Source organism: Urocitellus parryii, chromosome 8 (genome assembly GCF_045843805.1).
Source record: "Urocitellus parryii isolate mUroPar1 chromosome 8, mUroPar1.hap1, whole genome shotgun sequence".
Taxonomy (NCBI): Eukaryota; Metazoa; Chordata; class Mammalia; order Rodentia; family Sciuridae; genus Urocitellus; species Urocitellus parryii.
Window position 1 is genome coordinate 33,562,346 of NC_135538.1, and position 15,560 is coordinate 33,577,905.

Consider the following 15,560-nt stretch of genomic DNA (forward strand, 5'->3'; position numbering starts at 1 on the left):
GGATTTGTACTACTTTTCAGAAACTTCTACCTTCAAGAGTTGCCAGTGTGGGGCTGGGGTTATGGCTCAGCGAAGCGTGTTTGCCTAGCAAGTGCGGGACCCTGGGTTCCATTCTCAGCACCACATAAAAATAAATAAATAAAGATATTATGTCCAACTACAACTAAAAAATAAATATTAAAAAAAGAAAAAAAGAGTTGCCAGTGTTGGGGCTGGGGATGTAGGTCAGTTGGTAGAGTGTATGTTTACCATGTTTAGGCCCTGGTTCAATCCCCAGCACCAAAAAAAAAAAAAAAAAAAAAAAAGAGTTGCTGGTGTTAGCCATCTGAGATCCAGTCTTTCAAACTTTATGCAATATGAATTCAGAATTGCCAGAACTTCAGGTTTTTCAGGACAAACTCAAGATTTGTAAGCTCCTCCATTTTAAAATGAAATTAACTAAAAACCACTTCCCCAAACTGGATTCAGCTAGTGATCTCTCCTTTGATCTTCAGAGAGAGAGCAGGTGGAAGGAAAGCCTGTCCCCCAATGATATGCAAATATCACTGGTTATCTATTCTTTTTAAAACTCCAACTTTCCTAATAGTAAATGTAAAATTCTTTCTAGGGAAAAAATTCTGTTCCTTTTTTTTTATTTTTTTAATTTTCCCCCCTGCTAGGAGTTGACAGGACCTCACAAATCCTGGAAAAGTGCTCTCCTACTGAGTTACATCCCTAGCCCTAATGTTGTTCTATATCAACAATCTATGAATTATAAATTAGTTCACATCAAACAGATTTCTTTTTTGAATTGAATACATGTCCACATTTTTTCTTATTTTTGATTTGAATTTCTACATACAAATGTGTTAATTCATCTAAATATATATTTAGGCATGTGTAGCCTATGGCCCCTCATTAATTATTGCATAACTCCATTACCTCTTACTATTTTAAATGTTTTCTTAATATGATAAATTTATTTCTGTAGATACAGGTATCTTTTGATTTAGTTCTTGGATCAAGAACATCACATCATCAATATGAAACCTAATTTATGCCTTCTCATATTATACACACTTCCATGTGATAGTCAGGGATCATAAAAACTAAGAAAAAGAAAGAAGGAGAAAAAAGAAAAAAAAATGAGACTTTGGATCAAGAACCCATCTGGTTCTTGTCAGGGACGATAACTGAACAGTGCTGTTAAATTTTAGCAAAATCTGGATGTGTGACTAGGAAGTCTTGGTAGTTTAAGGTTTTTAGTTCTCTCAGAATTTATACATTCTAATTCACAGTCACAAAGGATTTTGTTTTTGACTTTCTATGGTTCTATATTCACCTGGAAAAAATAAAAGTGAAAAGATATAGAAATGCTTGGCAGAGGACTTGTATGATGTTAAGAGATATTATACAATTATAATAAATATAAAAACATAGTACTAGAGCAAAAGAGAAGAGATCATCAGCCAATCAAAACAGAAAACCCAGAAATAGAAGTATACACAAGGTAGCATTAAGAAGATTTTTCAAAATTAGTAGCAAGACAAGAAATTATTTCACAAATTTTGCCAGGACAGTACCTCATATCACCTATAAAATCAATCCATTAGATGAGTTAAATATTTAAATGTTAAAAAAGAAAAATGAATTAAAATAAGATTATATAAAAACATTCAGACTCAGTGGCATACACTTGTAATTCCAGTAACTCTAGAGGCTAAGTCAGGAGGATCACAAGTTTGAGGCCAGTCTCAACAACTTAGTGAGGCCCTCAGCAACTCAGCAAGACCCTGTCTCAAAGTTAAAAAAATAAAATAAAAAGGGCTGGGGGTGGAACTCAATGGTAAAACACCTTGGGTTTAATTCCCACTATTCCCTCTCAAAAACGGTTACATAAAAACAAATGAATTTAACTACAAAATATAAAACACACACACACACACACACACACACACACACACACACATATATTATATGCCTAAAACCAATAAAAATATAAATACACTAATAGAATAAACAATTCATGTCACAAAAATCTATACCAATTTATATTACCCTTAACAATGTGTAAGACAACATTTGACTTTCACTCTTGTTAATCCTTTTTCCCCATATTTTCCAGTACAATAAGTGAAAATTATATTTAACTCAATTATTTTTATTACAAAGAATATGGTACATTTTTAATTATAAAAATATTTAAAATTTTGTTTGAGAGATTAATGCAAACATCTATTTTTTGTTGGTTTTCAAGAAGCAAGACATTAAACAATAGTTTCAACCATAATAAATTGCTGATCTTAGATTTTTGAATGTACAAAAATGGCAATATCAGAGCCAGGCTTGGTGGCTCATGCCTGCAATCTCAGCAGCTAGGGAGGCTGAGACAGGAGGACCGTGAGTTCAAAGCCAACCTTAGCAACTGTGAGGTGCTAAGCATCTCAGTGAGACCCTGTCTCTAAATAAAATACAAAAAAAATAGGGCTGGGGATGTGGCTCAGTGGTGGAGTGCCCTGGTACCCTCTCCCCACCAAAAAATAAGTGGCAATATCAGAAGGCTTAGCTTAACGGATACTGAGAGCCTATTTGGATTCTTCACTTGTTTGGTATCTGCTAACTTTATAGATCTCACTGTTTTCCTGACCATGATGTATGGAAAATAAATTAAAAGTTGTATTTCCATAAATGTTAGAGAGATTGATTGAAACATCTATGTTGTTGTTTTTTTGTTTGTTTGTTTTTAACGAAGGAAAACTGGTGTTTATATGAATGTTTAGTAAAGGCCAAACTCCTTCCATCTCCTGTAACATTTACTTCAAGAAAGAATCGTTTCTTGTAATTTATCTGATGTGGCTGCCTAAATATCTTTTTGAAGGCATGGAACACACTGTCAGTTTAATAACTGTCCCAAGCACACGTGTATGTATAAACTCTTAGCTCAATACTCCACTCTCCTCCGTGCTCCTTTCACACTACCTCCTGGTATCTGCTACCATGTGGTCACTATTTCAGGCGGTGTAGTCTACTTTAAAGTCCCAAACATGACCTGTAATTCTGGCTCTTTGCTTTTAGTTTGTTATATCAATTCCCCTTCTTCTAGATCCTTCACTTATCTAAACCGTATCTATCATTCACATTCCAAATCAAGGCTTATTCATTTACAGGAGACTGTGGGGGAAGGCCAGTCCTTTCTAAAGTACTTTCTAAAGCACCCATGATCCACTCTGTTAGAATCTGCTTGTCTATGTGTCTCACTTTCCTGATAAGCTTCAAACTTTCGTGTAGTACCATTCACTCAGTTCTGGACTATTTGAACCATAAACGTCTTGGTCACTAATGCATGCAAAGTATTTTAGTAAACTATTTCACTTTTCATTCCAACTGGCCTAGTGACAGTTGCGATGAGCATCAGCCCCAAGTACTTGAGACAATCACATCCCTATTTTTTTTTTTTTACCTCAATTCTCCTTTTCCTCCAGTAGGATCTGACTTTGCTAAATGATTTTTCTCTTCAAGCGCAACCACCAGTGGAAGATGTTCTTTCCCAGGAAGGGATAAGGCATTGATTCAGGAGAAGGCATATGCTGCCGGCAAAACTCTTCCAAATCTTTTTGTCATCTTGGCTTTTGGACTTCAGGAAAATAATAACAAATATGCAAACAGAAAGAAAAGTGGCAAGACATTTTCATGGTTTCTTAAGAAGTGCTTTTTTGTGGTTAATGCCTCTTTGTGTTACGCTGTCCCTGAAGATTATAAGTCATGTTCACAGCCTTGTCCATTGTCTTTGGAGTTTTAACAAATTTATTAAATAAGACTTGCTCATAGTTAGGATGTCTACCTGAGTCATGTCTCTTCCTGGCCTTAATAAGATGAGGCCCTTTAATATTTAACATAGACTTCTTTTATTAAAGTTATATAACTTAAATAATGAGAACAGTTTGGTTGCAGCATTCACACATAACATTGTCATTAATTCCATTTATTCTTTTATTTTTATTATTGTGTCTTAAAATATTTAAGAATGACCTATGCCCTCACATTTTTGAACCCTTCAAATGTTTCTGAAACTCAGAGTAAGCTACCAGATATATTTTTTCTCATTTGACGTATTGTTTGCTCCTTGGTGTAGAAGACCACAATAATATATCAATAATTTATGTGAGAGGAAGTTCTAAGGTTGCTACTTGAAAGATATTACATTGCTTAGGGAGTGATTTTATTTTCTTAAAATATTCAAAAGAAAGTATGAGCAAAACCTATTTTTTATTTTATTATGTTTGTTATGAGGTTATAATTTGATAACTGTCCTGTTTTTACCAAAACTAAACTTAGATTAAAAATCTGCAAATGAAAAGAAAAATAATATGTGTTTAGTTCCAAGTACTCATTTTATTTTCAAATTTCTGTTTACCCATCAGTGACTGACTGCAAGGCGTATTTTCTGCTCTGCATACCTTTTCATCTTGGAGGTTAGAGAATTACCCACCACCCCCACCTCCATCTCCTTACTTTTCTATTTTTTTCTAAGTCCTACTCTTCACAAGGAAGTCAGAAGTGTGACAGAAAGGTGTGATTTTTAATTTACACCAGAGTCTCGCAAATAATGACTTTTCACACCCTGATATTGCTGCTTAGCCTAGGGGAGGAGCTCTGTGGCTACTGTTTGTCGTAGCAAATTAAATCCACTGCTGTAATTCAGGAAGACATTCTTCTATATTTAACCCTTGTTTTCAACTTGTGTTTGTGAATACTTATGAGTGTATGGCTTATTACTTTGAAGTATGCTTGTTTTCTAGGAAATCATTTTTGGAGACTGTTATTGTCAGATTGTCAAGTTTGAAGGGAAACTTCTTTCTCCTTTCTACTGTTCTCACAGTGATGGTGGTAATTGTAACTTATTTAAATAATCAAAAATGAAGACTATGACAATATTTACTTTTAAGACTTCCAGCAATAAAATTGAACTACATAGTCCAACATATACTTTTATTTTTTATTTTATACTTGATATATATATATATATATATATATATATGTCTTTATAAATTAAATATTTAACATTTATAAATTAAATATCTTACATATGTATTTATATTTTATTCCATTCCTCCAAGAGTAATTTTTCTGTCTGTCTTTACAGAATGGTCAGTATTTTACTATACTAATAAATATCATTGAAATTGAAAATAATGTTAAAAGAATAAAATCTTTAAAGTTTTTTTCAGTTTCTGCCCAATCCATTAGAAGTCTTTTGTACTGAATTGTAAAAAACAAATGATCTGCTTAAGGACAATAGGAAAAATTATCAATTTTTTTAAAATAAGAAAAATCATTGAAATTGGTATACTAGATGGCTGCAGAATAATAGCCTGTACAAGAACAATAAGAAATAAATCTTGCAAATTCTGTGTACACTTCTCTCACTTAGACAAATATTAGAAGAATTTAATTATTTTCTAATTCTAAGTCTGCCCAATTAAGTAGAAAAGAGAAATCAGTGTTTGAGTTCATCCTAGTTCCCTTACCAATCATAATGGTGTTTAGTGAGTTCTAGAACTGAATGGGTTATGAGTGGTATTGGAAGAAAGGGCAGGTACACTCGGATTCTCCTGAGGCTCCTCTTGCTAAAGCAGACCATGAGCAGGGGCTGCGAGCTCTCTCTCCAGGCTGGGAGCAGCAAGGGGTTAAACAGTCCTGGTGTAGTAAGTATCTCTGTCAGGCTTTCTTCTGATCCTTCCTCTTTTCCCTTCTGCCCACCCTTTTTGTAAATGTCAACCACTTCCTGATGGTTTCACACCTTTCTTTTCTTTGTGAAGAAACCTGGGTGTACCATTGTATGTTCTGGCTGGCCGTGAGTAAAGCTGAGGGATGCCTGTGGGGAAAAGTAGGAGCAGGTGAAGATATTTTAAAAATGAGACCAGGCAATGGGTTAAAATCAGTCATGTTTGTAACATGTCTGTTAGTTTTCTTAGCAACTTTTAAATATGTATTATAAAAATATTCATTTTTTAAAAAACTTAATGTTGGGAGTCTAAAGGAATCTAGCAGAAGAACGAGATGGTTCTTTTTTAAATATATCAAAGAACGATAATCAGGAAAAAACAAGAACAACAACACTGGAGTATCCTTCCCTGGCCTTTTACTCTACAGGTGTACTATTTATAGGATCCTGCAATGGAAACTTGGTCAGTTGATCAGGTCTGCCTTTGGCTGGTGGAGAAAAACTTAGGAGAGCTAGTGCCTAGGTTTCAAGGTGAGTTGTTCACCCTTTTAAAAATCTTATTTGAGCAGCCTGGATATTGTGAATTTCTTCTGTTATTAAAAATTACTTTGCTGCTTCATGTCTGTGTGTATGTAAACGTGTATGTGGAATTACTGCAGCAAAGAACTTTTTAGTTCTTTATTTACCATGAAAGAGTTTTTATTTTACCTAGTATCTACAGGAGAAGATATTGCAAGATGAACTCAGTCTTGAGAGGGACTTAAAATACTTATTTGATACATATATTTTATATAGACTTTGCCTTATATAATCTAGTATGTGCAATGTTAGATTAATAAGTATTTAATATTGGTCAGGAGGTATTACTAAGAATTATTTCCCAAGAAGTTTTTTTTTTTCTTTATAAAAATAATGCATGTTACATGGGGCAGGAGGCAGGGAGGGAGGGGGGAAGTGCTGAGGAGTGATATTGGCCAATTTATATTGATATATTTACACATGTATGAATATGTAACAGCAAATCCTATCATTATGCACAACTATAATGCACCAACAAAAATATGAAGAAAATAAAAATACTGCAATTTAGAATTAGAATGGGGAAAGGGCATTGATGAGTAAATACAAAGTTTTTATTGTGAATCCCTTTCCTGGTTCTTTTTTAGAAGCAGACATCAATTTGGAATTGTATAATATCAAAGTTATATTTTTGTCAAAGATACATACAATTTTATAACCACAGAAGACAAGTTTAAACAATCCTTTCAACACCAGAAATAGTTCTGTTTATAAAGCTTGTGTTTTGCTGTGTTTTACTGGGAAACCATATAGAAACTAATTTTTATCTGTTTCTCAGAGGAAGAAGTAAGTGGGGCTGCTCTTCTAGCACTTAACGATCGGATGGTTCAGCAACTGGTCAAGAAAATTGGGCATCAGGCTGTTCTGATGGACTTAATTAAAAGATACAAGCAGAACAATCAAGGACCAAGGTTTCCTGGAAGCCCCAGGGAGATAAGCCTGATCACACAAACAGAAGCAACCCCAGCGTAAGTGATGTTAACAAAAGGCCTTGTTTTTGATACTATGCTCTCCCAAGAATGGCTAGAGCATGAAGGTTGGGGTTTAAAACTTTTTTGGAAAATGTGACCGTGTTTAGCTAGACTTATGTGTAAAATATTTCTAATATTTGAGGAAAGGGCACTCTGCAAAATTTTACGAATCAAGATACATCATGTTTTTATTCACCACGCTTTAAACACTGACTCCAATTGGTGAAGTCCTAAAAGGAGGGGGTTCCTAAATAAAATGCTGTAGGATGAGCAGTGGAAATATAAGTGAAAAAGTGGAAATGAATTCCTGGAAATAAGATTTTAATCCACTAAGCCCCATTGTCCCGGATGTGGGACACCTATAAAAACTTAAATTGAGCAACAAATATACCACTTAAGGTAACTTTTGAAATAAATATTATGTTTTTAGAGTTCTGTACTTTTGAGAAAATCAATAAGCGAATGATTAGAGCCCTTGAAAATGCATATACAAAGAATTTAAGTTCTAGATTGTGATTTCCAACCTATTTTAATGTGTCGAATTTGTTGAAATATTTGCAAGACTGAAAACTTGGGAATTACAAGTTAAAAAACAGGGCTTGCAAAAGGCATCTGTGTCTGCTCCTGGGTATTTATTTATGCATTTGTGTCCTTTAGGACCCTATATAGTGACTAATATATACTATCCTCTAGAGGTCTTCGAAATTTGATTTACTAACCACTCTTGCCACAATGAGTTTCCTAATTCTTTAAGCGTATCTTTAGAATAATTAATGCTATGATAGCACCCCACAGGAAACATGTGGAAACATTTGTGGTGGCCCATAAAAGGCTTTGTTTTTGATCCTATGCTTTCCCAAAAATGGCTATAGCATGAAGGTTGGGGGTGTGTTTTTTTTTTAATCACTGATTTATGCATTGAAAAAAAATGTCAACAGAATTAAGCAAATTAATTATTTTTATTTTACAAATCTATATCCAGGATGCTTTCAGGCATTCTTATTTGATGTTTCCTTATTAAGAACTTTTTGCAAAATTTTTGAAATGAAATACTTGCTTCAGACCAATCATTCATTTAAAAGTAAGGTTGTCATGTTTGATGATATCCATTCTATTTTTATCTTTTTGGAAGTTAAATGGGTAATTCCCTCTTTCTCTTTGATAAGGAATACAATATTAATGAGAATTGGCTCAAGTATTGATTTCTAGGATTTTTGAATATTTGGGACTTAAAGGCTATAGGTAGTCTTGAAGGGCTGGTGTACATGGCCTATAAATTCTCCCAGATGATTTATTTGAAGGATTTCTAAGCACCATTATGGTGTATTCTCGAACATATGGCTTTTGTAGAAGTTCCCATTGCAAGCTTTTACTCCTGTCCAGCAAAAGAGAGGGTGGAAGTTCAAAGCCGGTGCAAAGTAATTTCCGGGCATTTTTGATGAGTAGAACTTTTGAACTGGAAGTTCCTCTCAGTTGACTGGAATCTTGATATTGCCTTAGGCACAGCTTAGAAGAGAACAGGCATCAGTTTTTTTCCACTGCAAATCAGTTTATAATGTTCTCTAGTAAATGAGAGTTGGCTGGATTGCCAGGAAATCTGGGCTTTGTTCCTGGTTCTTCCACTGACTTGGATTGATTTTACTAAATGTTGGCACCCCTGCCTCTTCATCTGCACGTTGTGAAAGTAATATAATACCTAACTCCTGTCAATTCACACTCATGTCAGGAGTATTGTAATTTCTGGACAGAGCAAATCTCTCTTCACTTTCCCCACTCAAAAACAGTGCTTTGTTAACTTGTCCAAGAAGGCTATTTTTGAGGGTAGCCAATACTGGGAACACTGATTGCCCAAGGATTTAGGAGGGGACACTCATCACTTTACATAGTAAATAGCCAACTCACTTTAAGGATTGTGTTCTCTTGTACTTAGGTTAGATTATTCAGGTGTAAAATTACAATTTCATGCGAGAAGAGAATGTTTGTTGGTTATGTTTGCTTATTGTCAAATATATTTGTCAAATATATCGTCACTTGACAAGTTTGTTGTCAAGTAGGAATGATAGCAGAGAAACATGAAAATATGCCCTTTAATTAAACCCTCATGGGAAATGCTTATAAAGATTCGAAACTTGGTATGAGAAAGAACCCGGAATTTAGGTATCAAAATATCTGCTTTCAAACCTCTGTTAGGATATTTGCTACTCATCTAACAAAAGAAGATAAAACTTGGACATTTGTTTGACTTGTTTTAGTTTTAGCTTCTTCAAGTGTAAAATGTAGTGGGTAAAATAAATGAAGCTTTTGGCCCCTTCTGAAGAGTCTGTAAAGGCATTCCAGATCAGAGACAGGTTTCAGATTCCATTTAATGGCCAATGGTTGCCTCGTATGTTATTTTTGCAAAGGATTTCTGACATTCTATTTAGAACTAAGCAAACAATAGGATATCAATAGGAGAGTATTTACAGTTACTTTATGGTGGCCTTGTTGAATCTGGTAGAAAAATTACTGGACAGGAAATCAGGAAAACTGAGTACAAATCTTGGCACTACTACTGAGTAGCTTGTGGCCACGAACAACTTGCTTTCCTTTCTGGACTTCAGTTGTATAGCTTAGAAAATGAGAGGGTATGGCTCTAAGAATGATGAGATTTTACAGGTAATAAATGCTCCCCCCAAATGGCAAGGAGTGGAGAAAGGATCTGACAGGTAACCATTTTATTTTGCTAAATAAGTATATTAGCCATATGTACTATTATCACTCTCATTTCATAAATGAAAAGATTATCTTAACAGCATTTAAAAATAAGACAGATTGAGGGCTCCAGGCATAGCTCAGTTCCATTCCCAGTTCCAGGAAGAAAATACAACAGATTGGTGAAAACACCATCACAAACTGGTATCTGTATACTTCTTAGCATATAGAATGCACTGAGGGAGACGTCTTCAGTAGGTCCTCCCTTTTAGTCATTAGTCTCACATGTGCTTGGACAGGAACTCAGATCACAGCATTTACTGTGGGTTGACCCCTTACCCTCAGAGCTGCTGTGAGGTCAATGTTTGGGGCTGTCATTGAATAGCCTCACATCAGTTCTTCCTTCTTTTCTTGGTTCCAGGGATATACAGTCCTCCAGTCCAGCCAGTCATGGGGAGCAGATGCCATCTTTCCATCCAGCTGAAAACCTTGATAATGGACTAATTGACCAAAGAGTATTGAAACAGAGGTGAGGTACCAAAGTTAAGACATTTCAAAGCTAAATGATAATATTCTTCTTTATTTGTGATGAGATTTCATGTGTTTAAATGCATTTCTAATTTGAAACTCTTTGTTTCCCTAGAAGGAAACTTTTTAGTAAGTGATAAAGATGTTTAGTACCACTTGAAGATTAAATTTTATGTGTTTTGCCCTAAAAAAAATGAAGTTTTGAAGCGATGTTATACATCTCTTTCAAGTATGTATTTTAAGGAAAAATAAAAGAGGATTTCATAAACTTGTCCAAATTAATTTGCAGTGGCTACAAAATGATGGAATTTATTCTGTGGATAATGTTCTATAGAATATGTCTTGGGTACAGTCTTTGCTTTGTTTTGAATTTTGATGTTGTTCCTTTAATTTGACTATTGAGAGACAGTCCCTTTATGTTCCTATTCTATATTTTATATGGTATAATATTTCAGTGTATTGGTTCCATTGAAACAAAGGAAAGTTCTAGACCTAGAGAACCACACGTAGGAATATAGTGCTCAGATAAAGTCGTCAGAGTGATCATTGGTAAGAGGAGCTTCCTGAGCCTTTCACGGCCACCAGGCAGTGCATGCATCTATCATGCATGACAGATATCATCTCTTGTCACTAACTAGCCAACACTTCTCTTCAGGGGCACTGTCATTGAAAGGAGTGACTGCTGGCTTGCACAGAGGGGACAGCCAGGCAACAGCCAAGCAAAATGGTGTTCATTTAAAGTTTTCATGCACCCTTTATTCTATCGTCTCATTGAGTCCCCAGAGCCTTGAAATGCTGTTCTTTTAAAAAGTAGGTAGTGGAAAATAAAAATATGCTATTGTTGGCTGAATTTTTGAGAATCATATTGCTAGGGAGGCCTCTTTCCTTCAGAGAACTGTGGTGCCACTGTGTACCCATAGTGTAATACCATTGGTTTCCCTGAAAGAGAAGTTACAAAGAAAGGAGAAGAAAAATATATCAAACTGGAATGGCAGACAGGAAGATGTCTGTTGTTTCATGAAATGCATCAGGAAGTCCAGAGAAGGCTATTTATTGGTTCCTGATTCCCATTGGGTTAAAAATCCAGAGATGAATTTCTCTTTTCAAAGTAAGAAAATTAAATCCAAATGAAAGGCACAAATGTATGGCTAGTGGATTTATCTCCAAACAGAATATAAACCAAAAGTGATGGCTTGGGGACAGAAATTTTCAAATAATTTCTTTATTGGAAATATATTTAAAAAAAAAAAACCCCACCGTCTTTAATGGAAGTCTGAGAGTTTAGAGAATCCTAAAGGATGATGATAAAGTTCTAGGTGGTGGGCCTGGTGAGCAACCAGTTCATACTGGGCAGATGGAGTCCCAGGGGCTGCAGAGCTGGGGAATGGAGAGATCACCTGATGTGGTTGAGGGTGCGAACTGTTTGACAGAGCAGTCACTCCTTTCTGCCCACAGGGGCTTGTTGATTCTTACAACTCTACTTTGTGGTGGCTGCAGCCATGAGTTTTCTACTACTCCTTTCTTACATGAAACTGCTAAATGCAGCCAGTCTTTTCTGCCACTATTGAAGTGTGAATGGAGACAGGATGATTAATCCTAGTGGGACCTACTCTGGTACCACTGTTTCAGATCTGAAAAACAGAGATGATAAAGATCTTTTCTCAGGGTGCTATCATAAGCATGAAAATAGATGATACCTGCTGAGTTCCAAGGAGAGTGGAAGCACATCAAAGGCCCTGGTGTACAGCCATTTCCCCAGCCTGCTTGAGTATTCCTACTTGTCCTGGGGCATCTTTTCTCTCCCTACCTGCTGCCATTGGGAGATGAGGATGTGACCTTCTGTACATGCAGGTCTTTTCTCCTTCCAGAATTCCTGTTCCTTATAACTGTGCTATGATACTGGGAGAAAAGGATTATTATTTCCATTTTTTTTCCACAAAACTGAACAAAGAATGGCCTGTGTTTCATCATATTTCTCATTCTTCATAACCAACGAGGGGGAACAAAAGAACAGGATTGCCTTAGAAACTGAGAGAAATGGGAAGGTTTGGAAATCATAACTGAGACCCCCAGGCCTTTTTCTCTCATCACAGCGTCTCTCCTAAGCCTTGGACTTGTGTCTCTGACCTCCCTTCGCCCATTTCTCTACACAACAGCCTCAGTTGTTTTAAAAGCGAGTTTATCTTCCTGCCTTAGAGCAGGCGTGGTTGGAGCATCTCTCTGTTGTTTCCCATCTACCTCCTTCCTTTGCTTCTTTCTATGCAGATGGCTTTACCCTTTGCTCTGCTGTCCTCAGACTGGCTGGCACAACTGACTTGCCACCTCCAACTCCAAAGAAAACTCTCCCTGAAATCAGCTAAGGGCTCAAGTCCTTCCTGTCAATAGACCTGACTTTCCAATGCTGCTTCATTCTAGAATCTGGGGAAAAGAAACAGGCCCAGTGTGAATCTCTGTGACAGAAGAGGTGGATAAGGGCAGGATAGAGATGCCTATTTTAAATATTTCCCCTCAGGAAATCTGCCTTCTCTCTAGGTCTGCTGATTGGGCTGGAATGGAAGATTCTGTCCCTTCTGATGTACTGCCTCATTCAGGATACCATCTGGCTTGTGAGCTAAAATAATGAGAGCTAAACTTGATGCTTTCCTCCTGGTCCTCTGCTTAGGGCACTATTTACTCAACAGTTATTGATTAAGGGCTTCTTGAACGACTTTTGTATGAGGCTGGGTTTCTCACCTAAGACCTGCTTATCCTTTAAGACTGCTCGAAATCCCTCTCCAGCAAGCCTCCAGAGATGTTCCAGACCATTCAAGGAGCCCTTCTCTATGTAGTACTCTCTATGTATCTTTTGCTTTGCTTGTAAAACTAGATATTGAAATTGATTACTTTTAAGTCTGTATTCCCTCCTTAGACACAAGCACCATAAAGACTAAGACCATTTCCTTTTGCTTTTATAAACTGGTATTTATCTCAGCTTCTGGACTAGAAGCTCAATCAGATGTTTAAAATCGAACTAAGGATATGTGAGCCAAAGAAAGATTGAATATAATTTCAAGGGATAGGAAGAATACTTAAATAGCCTCCATTACTATATAGACCTTTTGATACAATCCATAATACATATGCTAATTTTTTAACAGAGTTGAATTTAACGGGTTAATAAATCATTTACCTACATCAGGCTAAAAAGCTGAAGGTATTTGGCCATAGGGCTTCCACAAAGCCAACTGCTTTCAGGAGGTAGAAAGGGATAGTAAAGAAAATGCTGGCATTGGGGTCATCTCTAGACTCCCCGATTTACTTTGCACCACATGGGATGGAACCACCCATCTTGATATATAGTCTCTGAATTCCAAATGAAATAACTATCAAAGCATCTGTCACCGCACCACACACAGTGGCAGTTATCATTCTTGAGATATTTTCCCCTATGTTCCTTGAAAGGAACATATGTTTTCCATCCAGACAATTTGCAAACAAAAAGAAAAAAGAAGAATCTGGAGACTGGAAAGTCACCTGACTTTGGCTCTTGAAGAGTCTAGCAATAGTGAAAAAATGAGGTATGTGTGTCCCCGTGGATGAACTGGAAAGAAACGCTAGCATGTTGTAGCACAATGCAGCTTTCTTTGGTGATGGGTGACCTGTGCTCTTTACTGAATTACCTAAATACTCTTTCTGGATACAAGGATTGTGGGTCCCAATCTCATCATGTGTTGGTAGTCCTTCAAGAAGAGCTTTCTCTGCATTGAGATTCTTTTTTCTTTTCTTCTTCTTCTTCTTCTTTTTAAATCTACCCTGTTAGAAACTGCTCGCTTCTCCTTCAGTAGCTAATAGTGCATAAAATCAGATAAACAGGTAGCAGTTTCCTACATGTTACTTTAAAGGCACTTCATTTGAACTTGAAGTATATGTGTGCAGATGTTTTGCTTGTGCTTTGGGGCATAGCTATAAATTAGTCATGGTTTCATGCATATTTAAAAATTCTTTTAATGATGAGGAATTTTTTTCCCCTTTGGTCTGACTACTGCTATGAAATGGTATAAAGGGAGATTACCCTTTTTCAGCCTATGCTCAGTAAGTGAAGCAATGTCAACACATTCAGTGCATTATTTTTAGTCACTCTCACACAGGTAGCTCAGACAAGGGATGACAGGGTTGTGTGTGCCTCCTATTCCAGTATATAAGAAAAGGTAGATTTAGGAGGGGGAGGCAGGCTAGTTACAGGTCTCATAGTACAAGTTTCAATTAGATGTGTAAGATTAGTCTTCTCAATTCCTATACGTCTATTTCCTCTATTAGCCGAGAGCTCTAGGAGGTGGGGGTGTCAGGGACCACTCTTACTCACTTCTGTAGGGCCTGACACGACACAGAGTAAGTGATCAACAGATGTTTATTACATGAAGAATCAGATGTATCAAGCATTTTTTGTGATCTTCTCCTGAGTCAAAGATATGTGACCATAATAGAGAATGAAGGAGCCTTGTAAGAGAACAAGGGGTGAGACATGATAACTTCAGACCTATTGCCTTAGTCACAGCTATATAAGGCAGATGGGGCAGGTAAGAGGTAAGTGCAGGTATTGAACCAGGATGACATCCTGGTTATAGCCAGATTGGTAAATTTGGAGAAACAGGATAAGCAGGTAATTAAGAGTTTAGTTTTAAACCCTAGCTCTGCTATTTACCAGATGAGTGATGCTGAGCAAGTTCTCCAGCCTCAGGGAGCCTTACTTTTCCCATCTGTAAAATAAATAGAAGAACAAGTTAATGTATTAAAAAATTTTAAGGCCTGGGGCGTAGTATGAACACATAAATCTTAGCTATCATTTTTTATTTTCTGGCTGGTTACCAAGCATAGGGTTCAATGAGACTCAAAAATTCTGCTCTCAATTGTAAAAAGTGGTCCCAGGGATTGCACCAGGAAGTTCTGTCAGACAGCACAGACAGCAGTGTCTGGAAATCCGTCCAGGACTCAGGCTCCAGGCAAGAGGAGGAGATGCTCTAGTCTCCCCAGAAGGCCTGGGACATCGGTGGATAGCTGCCATAGAAGATGAAACAGAAACACTTCCTCTGAGCCAATAAGAAAGACGG

General features: G+C 36.6%; 1 protein-coding gene across 4 annotated transcripts in view; it reads left to right on the forward strand.

Moving 5' to 3' along the window:
- Positions 1-6,141: 6,141 nt before the first annotated feature.
- Positions 6,142-15,560, forward strand: part of Samd3 (sterile alpha motif domain containing 3) — a 43,541-nt gene continuing 34,122 nt past the window's right edge. For 3 of the 4 annotated variants that reach the window (XM_026381511.2, XM_077802081.1, XM_077802082.1), the window contains exons 1-3: positions 6,157-6,235; positions 7,062-7,251; positions 10,367-10,474. In XM_026381511.2, coding sequence (XP_026237296.1) covers positions 6,157-6,235; positions 7,062-7,251; positions 10,367-10,474 — 377 coding nt within the window. Of the gene's footprint in view, positions 6,236-7,061; positions 7,255-10,363; positions 10,475-15,560 lie in introns of all 4 variants that reach the window. The other variant, XM_026381522.2, reaches the window with a different exon arrangement.